This window comes from Triticum urartu, chromosome 1 (assembly GCF_003073215.2).
Source record: "Triticum urartu cultivar G1812 chromosome 1, Tu2.1, whole genome shotgun sequence".
NCBI classification, from domain to species: domain Eukaryota; kingdom Viridiplantae; phylum Streptophyta; class Magnoliopsida; order Poales; family Poaceae; genus Triticum; species Triticum urartu.
This window is the reverse complement of record NC_053022.1, coordinates 1,875,577-1,901,561: the sequence shown is the minus strand read 5'-3', so window position 1 is coordinate 1,901,561 and position 25,985 is coordinate 1,875,577. Positions and strand designations below refer to the sequence as shown.

The window sequence follows — 25,985 nt, the reverse complement described above, 5'->3', positions numbered from 1 at the left end:
GACATATCGAGCGCCTGAAATTTGCCGGAACGGAAATTAATCAACACTCCGGCAAAACATAGGCCCCTCGGAGATGTAAACTGAACATGAACGGCCACTTGGGCAACCACATATCCTATTTGAGCAACAACACAAGATATACAAGGATATTTGGCTGGTCTCACCTCGATGCCGGAGGGGGTCGGTGACTGGGACGACGGCGGGGATGTCGGAGGGGGTCGGTGACGGGGACGACGGTGGTCACCTGAAACCATATAAGTTATCACTAATACATCCTGAATAATTGCTTAAACTAAAAAAATAACAACAAATATGACATGTTCAACCGGTTTTATTAATTCAAATAGTTCTTACTAAATATAAACTTACTATAAATAGAAAAATACTAGTTCTTTCTAAAAATAAAGTAGTTCAACTAGTTATATTAATTATCTTACTAAAAATACATTAGTTCTATTAATTCAACTAGTTCAACTAGTTTATTAATTTACTTACTAAACTAGTTCAACTACAACTAAAGTAGTTCAACTACAACTACTATTAATCATACTGCCCTAGTTAACTAGTACCATCACTACTAGTAATTAACATCTACTACTACTAAAAATCTAGTACTAACTAAGCAACATCTAGTACTAGATATGAACCCTAAATTAACATCTACTACTACTAAATCTAGTACTAACTAGTGGCAGGAGGTGGGGGCGACGGAGAGGTAGCTAGGGGCGGCGAGGTCGAGGGCGGTGGGAGGAGGGCTGCCGGCAGAGGAGGGAGGAGGGGCGGCCGCAGGCGGAGGGAGGAGGGCGGCGGCGGAGGAGGGAGGGGCGATCGCAGGCGGAAGGAGGATGTGTGAGGAGGAGGGACGGAAGGAGGGGAGTACCTCGGCGGCGGACGGACGAAGGCGGCGGCGGCGGCGACGCACGACGACGGTTATCGGCACGCGGGCGAGAGTGAGAGTGTGAGTGAGGGCCGGTCGTGCGCGTGGGGATAAGGTAGGGATAGTTGTAGCGCGTTTGCCAAAACGCGCTATAGCTAATCTGAATGGCAGTAGCGCTTTGCATATAAACCGCTACTGCTAAGTGTAACTATACAAAAGTACGTCAATGCAAAAATACATTAGCCATCAATGATCTTTTTGTATACAATCTGAATTGTCAATATGAGTCCTCTCCGGTAGGAACCGGAGAGGACTCATATTGCGGCCACAAATTTTACACATAAAGTTCAGTGAAGACCAACTGGTTGTGGTAGTTTCAGAAATAACATATTTAAGGTGGTAAACACCCTGTTCACGGAGCAAGGTGGGACTAAACTTGTGGGCTGATCCTAGCAGTAGCGGTTTTCCTAGAAGCGCGCTGCTGCTAACTTCTATAGCAGTAGCGCTGTTCAGTATAGTGCGCTACTGCTATAACTAGCGGGGCGGCGAGGTCATGGCAACTATAGCAGTAGCGCGGTTTGTGGTGGACGCGCTACTGCTATTTTCCTTTCAGCAGCGCGTTTTGATATCACGCACTGCTGCTAAATAGCAGTAGCGTGGTATTTTGAGAAGTGCTGCTGGTAAGATTTTGTGTATAGGCTTTTCCCTATTAGTGGAAGGGCATTCGCCATTATTGGTCCCCTGATGAACGGTGTCTGGACAATATATCTGTTGTTTTTCTTTATGCGTAGATATAAACATATATGTTGTTAACGTATCCGCTGGTCATCCTGCTAGTTAGTGATTAATTTTTTTTGGGTAGTGATTAATTATTTATTCAATAACGTTATGGCTTTACCCAAAAAGTAGTACTAATCATAGTGTGCAGCTGTCTTAATTAATGCACAGTTGCGCGCTAAATAAGCTAGGGCAGCACCGCTGTATTCGTTGTAGTACCATGGTCGGACAAAAGGTACATGTAATAGTTTCGCTCTATAAATAAGCTACAAAGCGTACCTCGTTCAATCAGTTTTCCTCACGAGCAAGTAGTCAAGTCCATCTTTGCGGAAATGGAGTCCAGCGCTGTGGCCGAGTGTTTGAGAGATAAGTGCATCCTCATCACCGGCTCAACAGGGTACCTCGGGAAATGTATGTACGACAACTACCTCTATCCTGCATGCATGCGCATCATTCTTGAATTATTGATCCCTAGTTATAGCATCTCCTCGTATCTTACATACAGTGCTCGTGGAGAAGATACTGCGGGTCCAGCCGGCTGTGAAGAAGCTGTACCTGCTGGTGCGCGCCCCGGACGCTATGTCTGCCGAGCAGCGTGTCTTATCCGAGGTAAACAATTGGATTAACTCATGTCAACTTACGATAAGATCCTGAGAAATGCCAAACTGTCTACCATAATATTGCCGTGTCCTGTTCTACTTCTGTGATAAAGGTGATTGGAAAGGATCCCTTCAATCTTCTGCGAGAAAAATACGGGATTACTGGCTTCCAAAACTTCATCAAAGAAAAGGTAGTACCTCTCGCGGGAGACATCATGGCTAGCCACTTAGGGCTGGACAACGCAAGAGTGGATGCCCTGTCGGAGGAGATTGATGTTATTCTCAATGTCGCTGCAACCACTAGCTTTTATGAAAGGTTAATTCCCTGACTTCTTGCCCATGCGTTGTGTTAGCATACAAATCAGGTAACAACGTACTACGGAGTATATCGTGAAAAGATAACAACCGAAAGCGCAAAGTTATCTTGTTTATTTTGTTATGAGAACAATATTATTGCATTTGTTGGGTTTTTTATCTATACAATTAAAATAAACTTCTTTTTTCTCAAAACTTTTTACAATAAATTTTTGAAAAGTGGTTATTGAGCGTCTGTGTAGGTACACCCGCTCACTTTGAGCATGTTTAGTTGAACTAATTATTGCTAGAAAATGAAAAGTATAGTACAACAATAACAATCTCACCATATAATCAGGAGGAAAAAAAGATAGATGACCTCATACAAAAAGAGCAAGCCATGCAAATATATAGGAATTTAATAAAATTTTCAGAGTTTTCCTTTTTTGTTTGTATCAATGACCATATATTTCAAAATGAAAATTTACAGGTGACAGAATCCTAGTACCACAATGTGTCAAATTGTTTTCAGAATACAACGTAAATGTCTCTAATGAGTTGTGTGTAGGCATAGCATAGCAAAACTCCTCTCTGAACGTTTCTACATATATTTAGTACTCGCTCTGTTTACAAATATAAGATGTTTTGAGTATTTCAATGTGAAGTACATACAGACTGAAATGAGTGAACAAATGCATTAAAATGTGTTCATATACATCCGACTCGGAAAAAGAGTTAGAACAATTTATATTGGTGAATGAAGGGTAATTCACAATTTAGAGGCCTCTTAGATGACGGCAAAGGGATTAACATGATGGAGTGAACAAATACACTAAAATATGTTCATGTTCATTCGACTCGGAAAAAGAGTGAGAACAACTTATATTGGTGAATGAAGGGAGTACGTCACAATTTGGAGGCCTCTTAGCAGACGGCAAACAGATTAACGTGATGGTTGAAATTGCCAGTGTGCCTCTTTTTTGACATGTGCAAATTGCTAAGAGTATGAAGAAGAAAAGACAGAAATGAACACATCCATTGTGTCAAAAGCTTGTTTTGGAATGAGGCGTGTAGCTGACCCCCGTGTCCTTCCGAGCAAGAGCAGCCCCGAGGAGACCCATCTCGCCGAACTAGCCTTTCTCCTCCAAAGTGTTGAGTGGGCTCGTTTTCTACTTCTCCTTGCTGGGTGTGTTGTTCCCGCGGTGGCAGCGCCAAGCAGCGGCGGGCGAACTCCGGTGGCGTCGTTGTTACCTCACCGTGGTCCTACTCCGGTGGATCTGGTGTGGGATGGGTGGCCTGACGTGTTTCTCCGAAATGGCTGGCCAGATCTGGTACACCTGTGGCTTCCATGTGTTGGCTTGCTCCTTGCTCCGGTTAGGCGACGCTGTAGCGCCGTGATGCAACGTCCCCGGGTCAGCTAGCGGCGTGGGGGTGTGCGAGCCCGATCTGGGCGTGGAGCTCGGTCAGGACGCAGCTGGCCCGGATCCAACGCTATGGCAGCTGGCCCTGATCCGCCGTTGTGGCAGCGCATTGGTGGTGCAGGTGAGCGTCGTTCGGCGTACTTTGGTCGCAGCTGTGAGCGCAGCGGAAGCATTCGTTGGCGGTGTGGTTGGCCTCGGGCGGTGATGCGGATGTGTTTCGCTGGTTCGTGGTTGATGTGGTATTGTTTCCAAAGCCTCGTACTAGATGGCGGTGGTGCGGGCACGGGTGCATGTAGCCCTCCAGGGTGACGTGGAGGCCGAGGCGTCCTTTTTCTCCTTTCTGTTTGGTTCGCCACTGTTGATGTTCACAGCGGCCTGGCTCCTCCCGAGAGTCAAAGGTGGTGAGTCAGGCTTTGGGCGAAAGCCTTGTTCTTCAACGGGGGTCGTTGCCGGTGAAGTTAGCATCCATGGATGTCCTCCTTTTTTCGGTGGCATTGTTGGAGATTACTTCTTCACACTAGGATGTGGCCGGTCAAAGAGGATTAGCGTTGGAGGTTGTTGGCTAGACTGGACCATTCCCAATATTTGGCGGGGCGGTTGTGCGTGAGTCCGGACGAAAGCTTATATATCGACAGGGGGGGTCAATGCCGGTGTGATGACGGCGTCCTCGGGCATCGTTCGTCCTTTTTGAAGACGTCTCTGAAGATCGTGATTACAATCGCTCCCGGTCAAGATCATGTTAGGTGGTGGCGTTCTGTTTGTCTTGGCTTTGGTCTCTTTTTAATTTGTGGCCTACTTTTCCTTATAAACCAGTCTACTTCGTATTTTTTTTTCTTCTAATGAAATCAGCTAAGCTCCTGCCTTGCTAGTAAAAAAAACTCATTTGGAAAATAAAAATGTTTTCTAGTTCAAACCATCCATTTGGTTCACATTCCATTATCGTTAGTGTATATGTTTCGATACATTTTATTTCTGACCTTTTTTGTTACAAGGAGAAAATAGACTAGTTCCATGTGTAACAAGTTAATATGACTCATGGTGGTTGGTATTACACCACAACACGATGAAGAACCTAAAACATAAAAAGTACAAATTTTTAATATGCAAACACGGCCCTAGTGGTACTGCTTAGACCGCAATCTAGTCCTAAAGGAAATCCCAACCACGTTAGACACTCCATGGCCAATGTCTCCGGCAAACATCATGGCATTAAGGAGAAGAGGGTATCCCTACCTGGAGGTTCATGCGAAGAGCAAAAGCGATCGGTGTTAGGCCCAAGCCAATGATGAAATCTACGTCTCGCAATGGCGCACCAAAGTCATCTATTTGACCAAGAAACTGGTTGGATATGGTACACAACTCCAATGGTGGAGGTTGTTGTTTTGCAACTTGAAGAAGAAGGAGCACCATAGCCAACTTGAGTCCCTTAGAAATGCAAGATCTAAGAAGGTTAGACCAAACTTGGTGCAACCCCCCTTCCTCTCCCTTTTGTGAGCCCACCAACAAAGAGAGAAGGGGGAGAAGTTCTAGTCACCACCTGATTTGGCACCATCTCACACTTCTTGAAGAAGTTGCCGCAAGATCGTAGTTGTAAATAGCACGCTATTGCGCTGGTAACATTTGGATAGACCTCGCACTAAACATGTGGTCTTCAAATTAGTAGCATTTAGCGTGCTATGGCACCAATTTAGCACAAAACATAGAATGTCATAGCCTCCTATTTAAAACTATGTGCAAGATCCACTTGCAGAGTAAGTAGTCCACCATGAATGACAACCTAAAGAAGAAAAAGAAAATCACCGAGCACAACTCGTAAGCACCGATATCAAGCTCCACAATGATATAATGGAGGGTCCTTGGAAGGAAACCCTAGCATACACCTAATCATACTATCAACGGTGATGACACGATCAACACTCTCTTGTTCCACACGTCCTTATTGTTATCTATATCAATAAGGTCCCCTCCCGCCAATAATGCTATTAGTTTGTCTCGTTCGATATAATGCAACTGAATTCTCCTGATTTGGCATCTACTCGGACCTAATGATCATGACAAATGTATGATGTGGGAAGGTCGCGTTGTATGGATTTAAGCTATACTTTTGTCTCGTTTCACGTCATTATTGCTCACTAGCCACCTATACCTCTGTATTGGTCACCATATTTAAATGAAAGTCAGAGGACAACACATGTACTATATGTCTTGCAGAGAAGGATCTGCCTGATACAATTATATTATAGACCTTTTTTTACTTGCTGCCTCTAACGTTGCTGCATGTATAGGTACGATGTTGCTTTGGCATGTAATGCCTTAGGAGCAAGAAATGCATGCCAATTTGCCAAGAAGTGTCTCAATATGAAGTTATTTCTTCATGTTTCCACAGGTAAGTACATCCTACATAACGAAATGTACGTTATTTGATCAACCCTGTCAAAAAATGGAACATGTAGCAGTACATAGTACATGCCTTGTCAAGTATAAATGAAGAGATTTTTTCTTTTCCTTCATCAGCTTATGTTGCCGGTACCCAAGATGGGCTGTTACTGGAGAAGGCACTTCAAAGTGGTGAAACTCTAAGAGAAGGTCTCTTCTTGGACGTTGAAGCTGAGTTGCAGTTGGTTGAGAACGTCAAAAATGATCTCGCAATTGTGAAGAAGACTGACAGCTCAGCACCACCTGAAAAGTCCGTCATGAAAAAACTTGGATTAGAGAGGTATACCCAATTTGGTTACGTTATGGGCCGTTGGGTATCTATTCTAAGAAGAAGAAGTAACACACACCCCATTTCATAATATAATGCATACAGATTCTCTAAAGGTCAATCTTCATAAACTTTGACTGAGTTTATAGACAAAATAACTATATTTAAAAAACCAAACAAATATAATTAATTAGATATTCCAGGAATTATATTGCATACTATATAAATTTGGTATTGTAGATGTTGATAATTTTAGATTGATTTGGTCAAGTTTACACAATTTCTTTTTTGCATGGGAAAGTTTACACTACTTGGCTTCTAGAAAATAATCCATACGCACTATATTAGAATTCAGGTTGTACTTGTTCGTTTTTACATATTTACACAAATTCTCGTAAAATTTGTGTCTCTAGGAAAAGAATAGCCATTGATTTGGATGTCTTATCCCATATTCTAATACCTTTACATAAAAATATATTACTTAACAAATAAATATGATTGAAATTCAGCTTGACGGAAAATGCCCAATGGAACATATCTCTATGCGAACCCACAATTATTTTTGTAAATAGTCACATACTTCTGAAACTTTATTCTAATGAACATGGTCTAGTGTTGTACTCCCGTGTAAAGTTCACTAAGGAATGACTTCCGAGGTCATGTGTGCAAAAAAATAAAAATTGATCCTATATAATAAATTCTATTGCAGTTTTTTCAAGTTGCAATTTTGCCTTTTCACCCAGAAAGCAAATCATTTCTTCGTGAAACTTCATACATGAGTAGACCACTTGACATGTTCGCTAAAAGAAGTTTAAAATTCTAAGGCAAGTGGGTGCACCAGGACCTAAGTTCTCAATCTTGTTTGGACTATACAAAAACATTATACAATAAATGAAACTAGAGTAAAAAATAAATTTCATAGGAAGTTCGACGTAAGAGAGACATAGTTTTGGCATTTTCTCTTAACAAACTTTTATTTACATCGAAAAAAGATTGTGTTGAAACAATTAATGGTTCCTTTATTTACTGTAGTTTGACTACCAATGTGAAATATACTAATTAAGCCACACTAGTTATAACTCTTGGTAGTTTCAGGACCTAGCAAATTTAAGTTTGCTCAATAATTTGTTTGTAAATGACATTTATATAAAGTTAGTTGATGGTTGCAGTTTTATACTACAAACTTAAAAGAACTATTCTGGCTTGACCAAAGGGAATTCAATTATATTTTCAATTAAACCCTGCTTACAAATTTTTTTAACTGCATGGTTTTGGTTATTTTACTGAAAAAATAAAGTTGTAGCCAAACAGTAATTGTAACATAAATGATCAAATTTGGTCCTCTATGCTTAATTCTTTGTATAACAACGTATGCTGTCACAAACGTAGAATAAATAGGGGAAACACATTTTCTAGGTTAACCATATGGAAAGAATTAATGAACAACGTAAATAGCTTGATAATGTTTCTATTGTAACAAGCAACTAGCAGGGTGACGTGACCCATTTGTGCGTTACAGATTTATCAAGTATTGCCATAGTTTGTCGTTACAGATTTTGACACAGTGTCCAGTGCATAGATTTTTTTTCATTATTATTTTATGGATATGGACTTCTGTAGATGACGAAATTAATGTATTACTGGAAAATATTATATTATTTCTATTGAGATATAAATTTCTGCATTTTTGTTAAATGTATTACTGGATGTAGGTCTAACTTCTTTTTCTTCAACTAGTGACCTGCATGTTTGTTCGGCTTAAATACGATTATATACATCGTCTTAAATTTTGAGTGTTCCTACAAAATTATAAATGGCGATAAGACAATAAAAGCACGTTAGTACAACTTCCTAAATATCTTCTAGGGAATCACAGCATTGAATATAATCTAGACATATCTTTCATTCCCCACAAGCATCATAACCACTGCAATATTACATTTACAATATTCCTTCATAGTAAAGTCGAACATTTGAAATATGTGTTATGGCCCTCACATCTAACATAGTGTTTTTATCTGGGCATGCTCATAGAAACTTTCTAAATGATTACAACTGTATAAGTCTCGACACAACATATTTTTATTATTGTATCTATGTATGGTGTTTTCATTAAGTGGTATTATTTGGCACATGAAGCAGATTATCATAGAGTTGACATGATTTGTAGTTCCAACTCTTATATTTGCTGGCATGACATCATGTTACATCATTTTCATGATACTCTAGCTCATACCCATCACACATTACAAATGGTTGATCAATTTTTTCCCTAATGCTATATTTGTCCTCTAAATGATAGTTTCACCCATATGATAATGTTTTTTCATGACATTAGACACATGTTTAAAGAAAATTTTGTGCCTTCTGCTTGTGTTATTGGGTGTCATTAAGAGATAGGGATTCCTAAAATTTTGTGCCTTATGCGCTACTTATAGGCACTTTTGTAAGTCAGCGTTTTCCCATTTATGCGGATTTCTGTGAGCGTGTTTTCCCATTTATTTACCTCAGCAAGGGTTATTACGGGTTTCAATTCTTCTTTTTCTTTTCTTTCTTCCCTTTCCTACTGCTTTTGGTTTCTTAGTTTTCGTTTTTTTTTGTTCTTTTTTCGTATCACTTTTTTCTTTTTATCAAAATCGTTAACTTTTAAAAAATGCAATATTTTTTTTCAAATTTGAAACTTTTATCAGTTTGTGGAAAAATTAACATCATTGAAACTTTCTCCAAATTACAATTCTTTAAAATCTTAAGAACTTCTTAAAAAATATTGAACTCTTTTTCATTTTTGCGAAATATTTTCAAACTATGAATTTTTCAAGTCTTGAGCTTTTCTAAAATTCATAAAAAAAAATCAATTTCCTGAACTTCTCTCAAATTAAAGAATTTTTCCATTTTCGTGTACTTTCACACATTTCATGATTTTTTAAATATGAAGTTGTTTCAATTTTCAAGAAAAAATCAAATCCATGAACTTTTTAATAAGTGGTGAACGAATTTTAAATCCATGAATATTTTCAAAATTCATGAAATTTTTCCCAAGTTCATTAACGTTCGTCAAATTCATGAACATTTTTGCAAAATTATTGATTTTTTTCCAAATTCGTTTACAATTTTAATATGCATGAAGTTTTATTATTTACAAAAACTTTCAAATTCATGGTTCGTTGTCCCACGAGTGAACTTTTTTTGAACCGTCAAAGTACTTGTGTTTTAGACACGCTACAGTACCTGCATTTTACACGGAAATTTGAAGTAGCCTGCCTAACTCTAGAATAAGGACTCGTGACGCTGCAGTACCTGAAATCGCTATAGTCATTCAAGACGCTACCGTGTTTTGACCCCAGCTACAGTACTTTGGAAATGGGCCGGCGCAATCTGAATGCTCTCGGGCTTAGGAAAACTGGCGCTAGGGGGGCTCTCGGGCCAGAAACAGAAACAGAAACAGGCAGGATAGCACGGTACTTCTAGTTTTTTTCTGTTTTATGTTCGCAGTATTCTATTTTTCATCATCCGCACGTTTTTGTGGAAATGCTGATCTTTTAAATTTCTCCACTTGTGTACATGCTGATCGGAATTCCTCTCTTCTTTCAATTTCTTTATCCATGCACCCTGAACGTGTCAGGTTAACATACATAACTTTAGGCACGTAAGATAATATCTTTCAATCTTAGCGGTAAGTATTACAGATCAAGGATGTATATGATTTATCTTATGTGGAAGAACGTAATGTCTTATTTTTATTATGTTTTAATTATATAGTAGATAGATAGATTTACCTCGGTTAACTATATCTTGCACTCCAATTATCTTGACACACGCCTATAGCTATATATGAAGGGCATGCGGTTAGATGAAGTCTGGGAATGCCTCATGGAACAAAGGGTAGACCGACCAAGGAGACAATGATGACATATACTGCGTAATACATTCATTGAAGATTTACATCAGTAAAATAGCATTTTTAAATAAGAAAGACAACGAAGGGTGGTTAGAGATTTATTGCACCATATACTCCTATGCTGTACACATGACGCATGTATAATTCGTAATGCATGACACCTCGCTTTTGATACTAACTGAACTCCTGATTAATTATGGAAGAGCTTGCCATTTTGGATGGCCAAACGTGTATGCATTCACTAAGGCAATCGGGGAGACATTAATTGGGCAGGAAAGGGGAGACCTTCCGGTTGTCATCATCCGACCCACCATGGTAACAAGCACTTACAAAGACCCCTTCCCTGGATGGATCGAAGGAGCAAGGTATGATAAAGACTATATGAAACTAGACAGTGGAAAGCTAGCAAAACTGATACATTTTTCCCAGGACAATTGATGCTCTTATTGTCGCCTACAATGAACAAGCATTGCCATGTTTCATTGGCAACCGTGATGATATAATTGATGTGGTGAGTACGTACTACGCTAATAACTTACTAATAACTTAATGACCACCAATGGTATATGTAGCCAAACTATACTGTGGCTAGCTAGAATCTACTGGTGAAGCACTTGATTGATTAAACTTGACTTGTATAGATACCGGCAGACATGGTAGTAAATGCAACACTGGTCGCCATGGTTGTTCACTGGAACGATAAACAGCAAGTTATATACCACGTAAGCTCATCACTTCGGAATCCATTGACTGTTCTGGTTATGGAGGATGCATGTGAGGATTACTTCAACGATAATCCTCGTGTGCTAGAGAATGGGAAGCCCTTAAAAAACAGAAGACCCTACCTGTTCAAGGGACTTGCATCCTTTCGTGCATACATGTTCTTGGTGTACAAGGTACCTCTGGAGGTAAGTAATGTTTCTTATGCATATGCATATATCGTGTTCAGAAGATAAAATTATCTTCTGAAATTTATCATCTTTATCTTTATATAACAGATGTTGCATGCGGTGAGCATGTTATTCTGTGGGTTGTTTTCAAAATATTACAACAAGCTCAATCAGAGATACAATTTCTTGGAGTTGTTGGTCAAGCTGTATGCACCGTATGCATTCTTTAAAGGACGGTGAGATTTCTGCTTGTGTTTCGCAGTTAATTAATTTCTGCTGGTAAAACTGTAATATATACTCGAATCTGAAATTTCCAATAAGTATATGAATATTTGAACTGATTCCCCATAGCCGACTAGCCAACAAGCCATTCGGCTAGCTAACAATCACCTAGAACACTGCAATTAATAACTAACACCCAGAACACCACTGTAAATATTCTCTTTTTGAATTTGTGCACTCCAAAATTTAGAGTTTGAGTAGCATGGAGCCTTATCAGAGTATAATAAACAAGGCAATAGGGATGCATGGTTTAAGACTTTCAAATTGACACTAAGATATAGTTATATATTATTGAAGTTTGAGTCTGAATGTAAATATTTAAAGAAATATATCAAAAAACAGACACTCGAGTCAATATTTAGTTTCCACAAACTTTACTTAATTATGGTTATGCTAATTAAGTGTTACATGTTCTTTCGTGTGAAGCTTTGACGACACGAACTTTACAAAGCTGAGAATGGAACTGGAGACGGAGAATGGCGACGACGACATATTTAACTGTGATCCCAAGAATATTAGTTGGCACAAGTATTTCTTACATGTCCACGTACCAGCTGTTATAAATGATGCCAACATAAACAAGAACCGAAGTGAATAGACAAGATAGGCCTCTGCGAAAAGGACCTCTACATAAAGAGCAATAAATGGATGCATGTTCCTTGATAAATTATTGTTGTCAAGAATAATATACTTTATGTTGATGGTATGCAATGTAAAAGTCTATGTACGTATCTGTTATGTAATCTCTTATACTACATTACTATATACTAGCAAAAAGGCCCGTGCGTTGCAACGGGAAAAAAAACCACATGCTCTTAATTTACAAAAAATGATCTGTAATCTGAGAATTTGTAGCTACGGCTCAAACAAAGATTGTCTTAGCCTACAAAAGCACAGTGCAAGATTCCACATGTATTCTATTTCAACAAGGCTTGCATATAGATTTAATCCATACAAATAAAAGTGCAAGTGATCATGCATTCATTCATGTTATGTGTGAAGTGGGGTATTGTTACGGGACGCTAAATAAAAGTGACAAAAACAGACAATGACACATTCGCACACTACGGGGACGTGTGCATCAAGGGCGGTTTTCAGTTTAAGCATCACCAACTTAGTGTAACTCTTGAACACTTTTTTTCACATGCATATTTCCTAAATACATGAAGAGTTGCTAAAAAGATATATGATTTTTTTAAGCATAAAGAGAGATTTTTTTTGTCTGAAAAAGAACATTTTTGTATGCTCTCCTGTGGACGCATCTACATGTCATAGTTATTGGTCCCTGTTTCATCATTATTTATATCTTATCAAACATATCTTTTATTAAATTTTTTGTCGTGGATGCCTACTTTTTTACTTTTTGATATGCATGTCCTCTCTTTCTTTTTTCTTATATATACGGGAATAGTGCAACATCTCATCTTTATCGGATCTCCTCTCCATAGTCTCTTTTATTTCTTTTATAGCGGACATCCCATCTTGATTGTGTCTTTCTTTTATTTCTTGTCATGCATGTCCTTATTTATTGGGTGTTTCTAAAAAAATTATCTTCAATTCCGTGTCCAATCGTGATTTTTGCTGAGGTGTTCGTCCCCAATCCCTATCATTACCGGTATGAAAGAAAGATGGATAATGTATTATTGATTAAGATTACACCATAGATAGTATTTTTTAATTATTAATGGCTAAAATAACATCATATTCATATTCTACATATTTTTCTAATTAAAATTCATATATAACATGTTAAATTTGGAGTTACGGTTTAGAAGATATAAGTATTTTAAAAAACATTTGATATCTACTGCGGGTTTAATGTCAGAAAAATTTGGGGGTTTTCTATAAAATAGCATAATGGACCCAGAATACCTATTTCTGTTATTAGTACTACCAAAAAGTTCCGTGGGTTGCAACTGAAGAAAAAAATTCCACACGCTCTTAATCCACAAAAAAAGCTCTATAATCTGTGAATTTGTTGCTACTGCCCAAAAAAAGATGGCTTAGCCTACAAAAGCGCAATTCAAGATTTCACAAGTATTCTATTTCAACACGGCTTGCATATAAATTTAATCCGTACAAACAAACGGGCAAGTGATCATGCATTTATTGATGTTATGTGTGAAATGGGGTATTGTAATGGGCCGGTAAAGGTAAACGACAAAAACAGACGATGACAAATTAGCAGACTACGAAGATGTGTGCATCAAGGGAAGTTTTCAATTTAAGCATCACGAACTTTGGGTAACTCTTGAACACTTTTTTCACAAGCATATTTCTTAAATACATGAAGAATTGTTAAAAAGATATATGATTTGTTTAAGCATAAAGAGAGATTTTTGTCTGGAAAATAACCTTTTTGTATGGTTTCCTGTGGACACAGGTACTTGCGTCCATATTTCATAATTATTTCTTGCCATACATGTCATAGGTATTGGTCTCTGTTTCATGATTATTTATATCTTGCCAAACATGTCTATTTTTGTCGTGCATGCCTCCTTTTTTACTTTTTGCCATGCATGTCCTCTCTTTCCTTTTTCTTATATATAGGAGAATAGCGCAACATCTCATCTTTATCGGATCTCCTCTGCATTTTCTCTTTTATTCTTTTATTGCGGACATCCCATCTTTATTGGGTCTTTCTTTTATTTATTTTCATGCATGTCCTTATTTATTGGGTGTATCTAGCAAATTTATCTTCAATTTCATGTCCAATCCTGATTTTGCTGATGTGTTAATCCCCAATCCGAATCACTACCAGTATGAAAAAGGACGAATAATGTATTATTGATTAAGATTGCACCATAGATGGTATTTTGTTCAAATTGTTAACTGGTAAATTAACATCATATTCAGATTCTACATATTTTTTAATCAAAATTCATATATAACATGTTAAATTTGGAGTTACGGTTTAGAAGATATGAGTATTTTAAAAACATTTGATATATATTGCGGGTTTAATGTCAGAAAAGTCATGGAGTTTTCCATAAAATTGCATGACGGACTAAGAATACCTATTTCTTTTGGAGTCAATCACACCACAGGTGCTTGAACTTGGCGAGAAAACTCAGTTTGGTGCTAAAACTTGTGATATACATTGAATCACTAACAGAACTTGGTCTGCGCGTGCATCTACAGTGCTAACTACACTTGTATACGTGCAGGGTGCTGATGTGGTGCGCCAACATGGCGCAGGGCCCACCCATCAGTGAATAGGAGGCAGGGACCTGTTTTTTGTTGCGGAAACCCTCCTAATTTTTTATTTTTATCATGAAAAAGCCGCTTGAAGTTTTTTTTTCTTAAAAAGATGAAAGGTGTCCATTGGGCCGCACCCGTCAGGATACATTACAAGCAGGAAGATAAAATGCAAAAAATTGCGCCGCCCAGGTTCTAACAGAAGACTCCGAGACTACCCGGCCGGGCTAGCGAACATATCAAGTACAATTTGATGCAAGCACATAAGTCTTAAATGGGCTGCTGTCACGGCCGACATGTTAGTTATTTTCCTTTATAATCCCGAAAAAAAGTTATTTTCCTTTACTTAGTAATATTGAAATTATAAATAATATCACTAAAATGAAGTAAACTTTTTAAAATAATGTTCACGTAATTATAAAGAATATAATTATATAAAGAATATAATTATATAAAAAATGTGCTTACATAAATACTGTTCACATAATTCAAAAAAATACACCTGACTATTAAAAAAATTACATAACCAAAATAATATGAATGATTTACAATAATAGTCATGAATTATAATATCATTCGTTGAATTACATAAATATTATTAATGTATTCAGAAAAAAGATTCATGTATTTTTAGGCTATATTCATGTATTCACTTTAAGAGAAATAATATTATTCAAAATAATGTTCATATCATTTTAAATATTATTAATGTATAATTTTACAATCAAAATTAAAATAATAAATATAAATTATATCTATTAATTAAAAAATTATAATGTGAAAATGGGCCACGGCGCAGCTCATTTAAGCCCCATGTGCGTGATGGTCTAATGGACATCACGTAAAGTGTTTTTTTATGGGAACAACACGTAAGAGTTTTCTTTTGGACCCCGATAACGCGCCCACGTTCGGGCTGGGGACTTCCCAGACCGAACTCTCTCGTTCGGTACGAGGGACCGACTCCACGAACAATTTCGTTTGGTAGGACGACAACCCCCCCCCCCCCCCCCCCCCCCCCCCCCCCCCCCCCCAGCCCGAACGCCTCCTCACTTTTTTCTCTGGAAAAACTTAAAAAGAAAGAAAAAGCCCAGTATAAGAAAACAAATGAAAAAAGACAAGATTTTTTTGATATGACAAATAAAGAGCCCACTTTATGCTGTGCTCCGGAAAAAATGACAACAACTTTGCCATGTTAATAATTAAGAAATATGTTATAGATCAGAAAATGCACACATTTTATAAAAATTGCCATGTGTTATAGATCAGGAATCCATAAAATTGCCAAGCTTGTTCTAAAGTTCCCCCTAAAGGATTTCCCATGAGCAAACTTGGGGATTTATGTGAAAAGGAAATTTACATGGCAAAAATATGTGAACAAATTGCCATGGAAAAATGTAGACGTGCTACGAGCTAACTTGAGTATTTGCCATGGGTTGTTTCCCCCTATGGAAAAACAAACCAGAAAGTTGCCATGGCAAAACTGTCACGACCTAGGGTCGGTCGGAGTTCGACGGCGGCGAGCCGGAGTGGCGGTAGGAGGAGCAAGGGGAAAACGGAGTCGAGGGAGAGAGAGAGATACAGAGCAGAGGAGATAAGAGCAGAACGAGAGGATAGAATGCTTTGATTTCAAATTCCATACCCGTCACGGTTTACACGCTTGCTTATATAACGCAAGTATTACTCGACCCGCCGGCCCACTCTCTCGAGCCCAACACCCCTAGGCCCATGTAACGCTTCATTCAAATCTCCTTGCCTTTCTTGCGCGCGCTGCTTGCCTTCTGCGCTGCCTCATCGCCGATCGCCTGTGAGCCACTGCTTACAGTACCCGCCCCTGAAGAACCAGCTTGTCCCCAAGCTGGTGCACTGGGAAACCTGGTCTTAAGCACCTCATAGTCTTCCCAAGTTGCTGACGTAGCCGGAACAGTAGCCCATTTAACTAGGACTTGCAAATGCGCGGCATTCCCTTTCTTGACCAAGCGACGATCGAGAATTTCTTCAGGAATGACACCTGGTACTGTCAGATCTACCGGAACTGGTAGTGTGGTGAACACCGGGGTGTGATCTGGCACATGGCCCTTTAATTGAGAGACATGAAAAACCGGATGCACCTGGCTTCCCTGTGGTAGTTCCAGTTTGTAAGCTGCAGTCCCAATCTTGCCCACAATTTTGTAAGGTCCAAAGTACTTGAGTGCCAGCTTGTGATAGGGTCTGTTTACCACAGTAGATTGAGAATACGGTTGCAGTCTCAGATACACCATCTCCCCTGGCATGAACACTCTGTCCGAGCGATTTTGGTCAGCAAAGTGCTTGTACTTTCTCTGGGCCCTTGCCAGGTTATCTTTCAGGGCAACTGTGTGTTCAGTGTGGGTGGCCATCCATGCCCTGACATCTGGATGTGGAGATACAGGATGCACTGCTAACTGACCTATGTTAGGAGCATGGCCATACAGAGCTTGTTATGGTGTACACCCCAGAGAAGAATGATATGTAGCATTGTACCAGAATTCAGCCTGTGGCAGCCAGGTTGCCCACTTAGCAGGACAGTCATGTACTGCACATCTTAGGTACATCTCTAGGCACTGATTTACTCTTTCAGTCTGTCCATCTGTTTGAGGATGGTATGTTGTACTCATCTGCAACTCTGTCCCCCACACTCTAAAGAGCTCTTTCCAAAATGAACTAGTGAAGATCTTGTCTCTGTCTGACACAATATTGTTGAGAAACACTTTGGCTACTGATGGTGCTGTGAAAGGGTGCTTCAGAGGGAGGAAATGGCTTACTTTAGTCAACCTATCCACCACCACTAATATAGCACTGTAACCATCTGATTTAGGTAGTCCCTCAATGAAGTCCATACTGATTGCTTGCCAAGGACTGTCAGGGACAGGCAGAGGTTGTAACAGGCTTGGTTTCTTGCATAACTCATGTTTGGCCTGTTGGCAAATGGCACATTGCTTGACAAAATTTTCTACAGCTACTTTCATCCCTTCCCAACTGAATAGTTGCTTCACTCTATGATATGTTGGAAGAATACCAGAGTGTCCTCCCACAGGACTTGCTTGAAAAGCCTGGATTAACTTTGTTTGGAGACCAGCATTTGCTCCCATCCAAATCTTGTGATCTTGCTTTTGTAATCCCTCCTGTAACTGAAAACCTGGACAAGCAGCTGGATCCACTGCTAGTTTCTGTAGCATGGAACAAGCCACAGGATCAACAGCATAAGAATTTAGGATCTCTTGCACCCACACTGGTTTACTGGTGGATATGTTTTGCACAGCAAACAAGTTGCTACTCTGGAGAGAGCATCAGCAACAGTGTTTTCCACTCCTTTTCTGTATTGGATAGAGAACTACAGCCCCACTAGCTTGGTCATAGCTTTCCTCTGCAAATCTGAAGTCAGGTTCTGATCTCCCAAATGACACAGGCTTTGGTGATCAGTTTTGATCACAAATGGTGCTCTAGACAAATAAGATCTCCATCTGTCCACTGCCATCATAATTGCCAAAAACTCCTTCTCATAGATGGATTTCTTCTGATTTGCCACTCCTAGAGATTTACTATAGAATGCAACAGGGTGCCCTTCTTGAGACAAAACAGCACCCACTCCAGTGTTACAGGCATCAGTCTCTACAGTAAAAGTTTTGTCATAGTTAGGCAGTGCTAAAACTGGAGTGTTGATCATGGCTTCCTTCAAATGTTGGAAAGCTTGTTGAGCTGCTGTGGACCACTCAAATGCTTGTTTTTTGAGAAGAATAGTGAGGTTTGGCCAGCAACCCATAATTCCTCACAAACTTCCTATAATACCCAATCAGTCCTAAGAATCCTCTTAATTCAGTGACATTAGTGGGTGTGGGCCACTGTACCATTGCTTCAGTCTTTGCAGGATCTGTAGCTACTCCCTTGTCAGAAATTATGTGTCCCAAATACTCCAAAGATTGTTGGGCAAACACACATTTTGATTCTTTCACAAACAGTTGATTTTCCTTGAGGATGTTGAATACAGACTGGAGATGTTCCAAATGATCCTCTAGGGTCAGACTGAATACCAGGATATCATCCATAAACACTAGCACATACTTTCTGTTTGGACCTGCAAACATAAAGTTCATTACACATTGAAATGTCCCTGGTGAAGTTGCTAATCCAAAAGGGACAACCCTGAACTGAAACTGTCCATGGTGAGTTTTGAAGGCTGTTTTGTATTCATCTTCTTCCTTCATTCTTATTTGATGGTACCCAGCCCTCAGGTCTAACTTGGAGAACCACTTACTGCCTCCCAACTCATCCAATATCTCATCAATGACAGGCATTGGAAACTTGTTTTTGATAGTTACCTCATTCAGCCTTCTGTAATCTACACAGAATCTCCATGTACCATCTTTCTTTTTTACTAACAGTACCGGAGCAGCAAAAGGGCTCATGCTGGGAGTGATTAGGCCAGCATCTAACATTTCCTTAACCTGTCTTTCTATCTCATCCTTCTGTTGTGGTGAATATCTATATGGTCTGCAGTTTACAGGTACTGTATCTGGCAGCAGATTGATGGAATGATCAAAAGCTCTGTGGGGAGGAAGAGACATTGGCTCTTGGAACACTTCCTTGTTCCTATCTATTACTTGCTGCACAGCTGGAGGTATATCAGTGACAGGTGCCATAACAATGCGATTCAGTAAAGCTGTAGCCCACACTTCATTGCCCTTCTCCCACTTCAACAGTTGTTCTGCAGAAACCTCCTCTATTTGTTCTTGTTGTTTGGGAAGCACACCTTGCAGTTTGATCTCCTGATCTTTATATTGAAATTGAATCCACTTGTCAGCCCAATGGCATTTCATGACCCCCCACTGTTCTAACCAGTCCATTCCTAGGATAATGTCATGTCCTCCTAATGGTAACACTTGCATGGAGTTACAGAAACTGTGGCCTTGAATCCACCAAGTGAGCTGAGGAACTATTTCAGTGCAGGTGATAATCTCTCCATTTGCCACCTTCACTGGTCGAGGTCGTTCAAGTTTCTCTGCAGTAAGGGAAACCTTGTCCAACAGTGACTGATCCACAAACGTATGGGTGCTGCCTGAGTCTACGAGGATCAATACAACTTTGTTTCCCACCAGTGCTCGAAGTTGAATTGTTCTGGGATGGGTTGCACCTGACAGGGCTGTAGCTAAGATCATAGCACACTCTTCAGTATCTGTTGTAACTAGAGCATCCAACACTGCGTCTGAAATAATCTCATGTGGATCAACCATCTCTGTTGCTTTCAGCTGTGCTCCCCCTAGTACTGCTTGGTTACATGTGTACCCTGGCACGAACTTATCTTCACATTTGTAGCACAGGCCATTTGCCCGACGATACTCTTTCAACTGTTTTTCTTTCCACAGCTCTCCTGTAGCCAATCCAGATCGTGTGTCTGATTTGTTGTACGTCATTCGGGTATAACTAGATTTTTTATTTTTCTGTTGAAGCAGTAAACCCTCCTGTACTGACGCATACAGAGCTGCTATCTGTATCATACTCGGTATCTGAAACTCGACAGCTGATCTGAGCTCTTCCTTGAGACCCATGACAAAACGAGTAACCAGGAAAGTATCACTAATTGTCGGCTCATACAGTTTAACCGTGTATACCAGCTGCAGAAATTGCTGTTTGTATTCGTCGACAGTTTCTCTCTGTTTCAGGAGCATTAGTTCCTTCATCTTCTGTCGATACACATCAACATCGAACTCCAACAGTATCGCCTGACAGAACTGCTCCCAAGTGTGGAACTCACCCGATTGTTTGAAGGCCTGGTACCAACGGGCGGCATTATCAGACAAATACAGAGATGCGGACGTGACTTTGAAGCTCTCTGGGATGTTGTACAGTCTGAAAAACGCGTCGCACTTGTCGAGCCAAATTCGAACATCTGTGCCATCGAACTTGGGGAAATCCATCTTCGGCATCCATTGCCGCTTGTTCGTGTTCTCCTCTGCCACTGGGAGTATAGGTTGGAGATGAACAGAGGCTACCTCAGGTATTTGAAGCGGACGTGGTGGTGGTTGCCCCACCGGTTGTGGTCTCGCCCCCAGGATGCCGTCGGAGATCTCAGACGCAGTTGGTGACGACGCCTCTGGTACTGCCTGCTGCTTGCTCATCTGCACCGCATGCGCCTGGCTCTGCTGCACTTGGCCAAGCGTGTTGCACGAGAGGTCGACCTTGACCTGGACTTGGTCGAGGCGCGCTGATTGCTCGGTCAGCTTGGCGTCGAGGGCCGCTAGTTGCGTGTTGAGGCCGTCGACGGTGGCCAATTTTCTCTGCACGGCGCGGATTTCCGTGAATTCCTTCAACATCCTTTCCTGAAACGCCTCCATCTCGTCCGCGATGAAGCGCGACTGCGGGTTCGGCTTGAATGTCATTGTGGCCGCCGAATTTCCCCGAAACAGCCCACCTCAGGTCAGGGATTACGCAGATCGAACCTGAGGGTGATCCGCTACCGTCGCCTCGGATTTGCTGGGCACGAGTCGGGAAAAATTTTCTCGGGCGATTCGCGGCGAAGCGGAGAGACGGCTCTGATACCAGACTGTCACGACCTAGGGTCGGTCGGAGTTCGACGGCGGCGAGTCGGAGTGGCGGTAGGAGGAGCAAGGGGAAAACGGAGTCGAGGGAGAGAGAGATACAGAGCAGAGGAGATAAGAGCAGAACGAGAGGACAGAATGCTTTGATTTCAAATTCCATACCCGTCACGGTTTACACGCTTGCTTATATAACGCAAGTATTACTCGGCCCGCCGGCCCACTCTCTCGAGCCCAACACCCCTGGGCCCATGTAACGCTTCATTCAAATCTCCTTGCCTTTCTTGCGCGCGCTGCTTGCCTTCTGCGCTGCCTCATCGCTGATCGCCTGTGAGCCACTGCTTACAAAAACATACATCACAGCCGAGTATGTGATATAAGCCAATACCAATTGAACAAAATCATACAACCAAAAATCATAAAAACTTATGGCAACTTTTATTACGATGATTATGTATTAGAAAGTATTTTTGCCATGGCAACTAACATTACCATGCGTATAATTCCAGCATAAAAATTGCTGTAGCGATGAAAATGATGGCAACTTAATATGTTTTCCACTCTAATTTTTGTTCCCTAACATGAAAGTAGCCATGTTATCTCAATAAATTCCCATGTAGTACTATCTGAACACTGAAGATCATACAACCAAAAGCACATAAAAAAAAGAAGGAATCCAGACTGTGCTTGCGTAGCAGAAGGTTGGGGGCGAGGGCGAGCCTGCCCAAGCAGGGAGGCGGCGGTGAGTAGGAGGAAGACGCACCGGGAGCCAACGTGGCCGTGGGCCTTGGCGCCGCTGGGCGTGGGCCGGCGATGACGCACAGGAGATGCGGCAAGAGGCACGGGAGGCGATGACCAGGAGCAGGGCTGGAGCTCTGGGCGCGGCGAAGGGTTAGGGAGGCGTCGGGAGTCCGTCGACGATGCATAGGGCCGGCGGCCATGGATGCCTTGACTCGGGAGCTCGGGTCGTCTGCAGGAAGAAAATGGATAGGATGAACAAGAGTGAAAAAGAGAAAGAAGGGGAAGGAGAGGGAGGTAGGAGGACGGCGCTGGGAGGAGTAGTCGACTGGTGCATCACTCTCGAGCGGAGTAGTCGACTGGTGCGGGTGAGCTGTCGGGGAGGAATGGATAAGGAAGAGGAAGAGGAAGACGTCCCGAACGATTTTAGTTTGCTAACCTGTCTCTCTGGATGTTTTATGATTGGTGACCCTAATCCAGTGCTACAAACGGCGTTCGGGACGATAATGCAAAAACCAGCACATTCGGCAGTCATCTTTTCCCTTTTTTCAGGGGAACAACACGTAAGAGTTGGTGTGATGGCTAGCGTGTGACCATTTTTAAACGATTAGTTCGCGGGTATTAATTTCTCTTTGTATTTGTTTCCTGACGGGTGGGTCCCAAGGGTCATTGAGACATGTCTGAGGGTTTTTTTTAAAGATTCCAAGCGCTTTTTCATGACAAAACATAATTTTAAGGTGTTTTCTGCCAAAAAAAGGCCACACACCCTCGTGCTCGCCTCCCAATCACTGTCGGGTGGCGCCGGTGCCATGCTGGCCTGCCACATCAACACCTTGTATGTATACAAACGTGATGAGCACCATAGATCTACACCGCAAGTTTTAGTACGAAACTGACTTTTCTCGTCAAGTTCAGATACCTGTGGTGTAATTGAGTCTTTCTTTTATTAGTAGGTATAGAACGCCTGGTCATGCATGATTATTGAATAATATTACTATATTATACTAACTAGAACCGCAGACGTGCATAGTAGACATGGTCAAAGACGTAATAAAGTTATTTGTATAAGGGCATCTCCAACAGTTGTAAAATAGGTGTCGGTAAATTTGCCACCTAAAACATAGTGATTATGTGACATGTAATAAATGCAGAGAGAAGAAAGCTATATGTAGATTAACCAACAATCTTTGCACAAGCTACAAGATAAAATAAAGAGCAATCACATTTATTTTCTCATCATCTTTTGGATAACTTAGATACAAGCCATTCGAGAGTTGTATGATAGCTTGTTAGTTGACGACATGGACATTTGCCAAAAAACTAACATATAACATGTTGGAGATACTATAAAAGGATTGTTCTGGATGCGGCTTATTGTGGACGGCGGCCTGGGTTGACCTTATCGTGTTCGTCAAACAAATCATCGAGATCCTCACATGTCAGTTCTCTGCCCCCCATGCTCCTTTCCTAGAGAAATAGGTAGTAGGGGTCATGGGCGTGCAAGGTTGAGACAATTGTGCGACTTGGTACACATGCCACGTTATAGAAGCAACTCCAACCGGCTGATCCAATCGGACGGCGTTTTTATTCGTTGTTTGTCCATTTGGATTGGCGACGTCCGTTCGGTTTATGATTTGGATCGGCAGTGTGTCCAACACGCTGACCAAAATTTGAATGCGTAGTCGGCCTGCCGCCGTTTTTGAACATATTTTTTCATAGTTTCAAAACCAAACTAAAATAGGAAGCATGGATTCACAACCAAATAAATTTAGATAGTTCTACAAGACGAATAAAAATTAAATTGGTCCCAAATACATGTGAAAAAAAGATGCATCTATTGGTTGCCAACATGAGCCCACATATACTCAACCAAATCATTTATTAGCTGCATGTGAGTTTCCAATCACGCATTTCCTGATGAAATTGGGTGAAATGTCCAAACGTTGCCGCTCCTTCATGCCGAGGCACAACATCCTCACCCTAAAATTGAAATCCTTGATCGTAGAGATGTTCCGGACGCTCATCTTCTATGATCATATTATGCATGATCACACAAGTAGTCATCACCTCCCATAGTTTTTTCGTGCTCCAAGTCCTAGCAGGATAACAAACGATGCCCCATCGAGATTGCAAAACACCAAAGGAACGCTCGATGTCTTTCCTAGCACTCTCTTGTTCTTGGGCAAATCTTTTCCTCGTCACTCAACAGGGTTGGGGATTGTCTTCACAATAGCGGTCCATTGGGGATCGATACCGTCACCTAAATAGTACCCTTTGCCGTAGTTGTGACCGTTGATGGTAACATTCACCGGGGGAAAGTTTCCTTCGACAAGCCTTGCAAACACAGGCGACCATTGAAGCACGTTGTTATCATTGTATGATCCTGTCATGTCGAAGAAAGAATGCTAGGTATAGAGATCTTGTGAGGCCACATCATCAAGTATTACAGTGCAAGCCCTGACATGGGCCTTATACTTCCCTTCCTAAGCAGAAGGGTGGTTCTTCCAGTCCCAGTGCATGCAGTCCATACTGCCAAGCATCCCTGGGAAGCCCCTACCGCATTCATCGCCAACAAGCAGGCTGTATCTTGAACATTGGACTCCCTCAAGTACTCAGGGCCAAACACTGCAATCACGGTCTTGCAGAGCATGTACAGTAACTCTGACACATAGACTCGCTCATACGAACGTATTCATCAATAGGATCACCGGGCTGTAGTGCATTTTTGATAAGATGAGAAGCCAATCTTTCCAAGGGCATCCCCCTTGCACTCGAAATAACCATCATATCCGACCACCCCCTCTCGAATACGGTTGAAAAAGCCATACGAAAACGCCGCCGGAATTTGTCATACGGTTATCTGTGTTGAAGTAGTGCTTCCAAAGAAGGAAATGGCCCGCTCTCTCGGTTGCTATCCAACGCCGGAATGCGCCCCAAGATGGAGCCACGGAACAACGGTGATGGCTATTGAGGTGGTGATGGACCAACACGGCAGCCAAGATCTCCTCCTCATCCTCGGACAATTAATCGTCAGAGTCGCAAATGATATTATGAAAAATGAACTCGTCGCCTAAGTTCATTTTGTACCTTGGCAAACTGTCGAACAACTTGTGGCCGTCCACGAAGGAGCCGGCTGGTGAAGGGAGGCACGCCACCCATAGACCAGGTTGCTGGCCTGAAGGTGTCCGATGAGCTTGCTGGCGTCAGGCCAAAGGAGTTGGCGGGGGCGGCTCCCTGCTCACAGCGGCATGGGGAGGTGGAGACGGGAAGCTTCGGATCTGCTTCGGCGAGACGGTGGTGGCGGTGACGTGGGAGGTGGCGACGTCGGGGGAGATGTGTTGGCACCGGCTGCTGGGAGAGGCACCTGAGAAATGGGCGGCGACAGCGACCGGCGTCGGCGGCGAGGGTTTGCTGTCGTTCTTGGGTGGGAGAGGATGGTGAAAGTGCCACCGACTAGTGGGCCAGGGAGTGGAGTAGGCGGTTGCCGCGCGCGTCCAGTTTGTGTCCACGCCAACGCAAATTAGACGTAAAATTAGGCCAGGACTAGGTCAGCTGGCAGACGAAAAACAAACGTGCAATCTGTTTGGGTCGACGCGTTTGGCTGATTTTTCTGTCCGCATCGAACCCAAACAGACCCGGGGCAAAATAGGTAGGCGTTGCTCTAAGGAGCAGCAGTTGTTTGGCATAAGAAATAAGAAGTGGAACATGCAGGCGCGTGTTTTGATGCATGTGCAGCACGCTGATTAGACAAGACGCAGC

General features: G+C 41.6%; 1 protein-coding gene across 1 annotated transcript; it reads left to right on the top strand.

Annotated features, from left to right (window-relative positions):
- The first annotated feature begins 1,986 nt into the window (after positions 1-1,986).
- LOC125540839 (alcohol-forming fatty acyl-CoA reductase-like) lies at positions 1,987-12,340 on the top strand. Its single transcript, XM_048704386.1, has 10 exons — positions 1,987-2,065; positions 2,160-2,263; positions 2,367-2,569; positions 6,254-6,354; positions 6,483-6,684; positions 10,774-10,935; positions 11,000-11,081; positions 11,212-11,478; positions 11,569-11,696; positions 12,169-12,340. Exons 1-10 carry the CDS (start codon positions 1,987-1,989, stop codon positions 12,338-12,340), a joined length of 1,500 nt encoding a protein of 499 aa, XP_048560343.1.
- The last annotated feature ends 13,645 nt before the right edge of the window (positions 12,341-25,985 follow it).

Bases quoted from the DNA above. Each gene is read 5' to 3' on its own strand.
- LOC125540839 (XM_048704386.1), top strand. From the start codon at position 1,987: ATGGAGTCCAGCGCTGTGGCCGAGTGTTTGAGAGATAAGTGCATCCTC. The intron at 2,570-6,253 runs GTTAATTCCCTG...CTGCATGTATAG, and splicing joins ACCACTAGCTTTTATGAAAG to GTACGATGTTGCTTTGGCAT. The intron at 10,936-10,999 runs GTATGATAAAGA...CATTTTTCCCAG, and splicing joins GGATGGATCGAAGGAGCAAG to GACAATTGATGCTCTTATTG.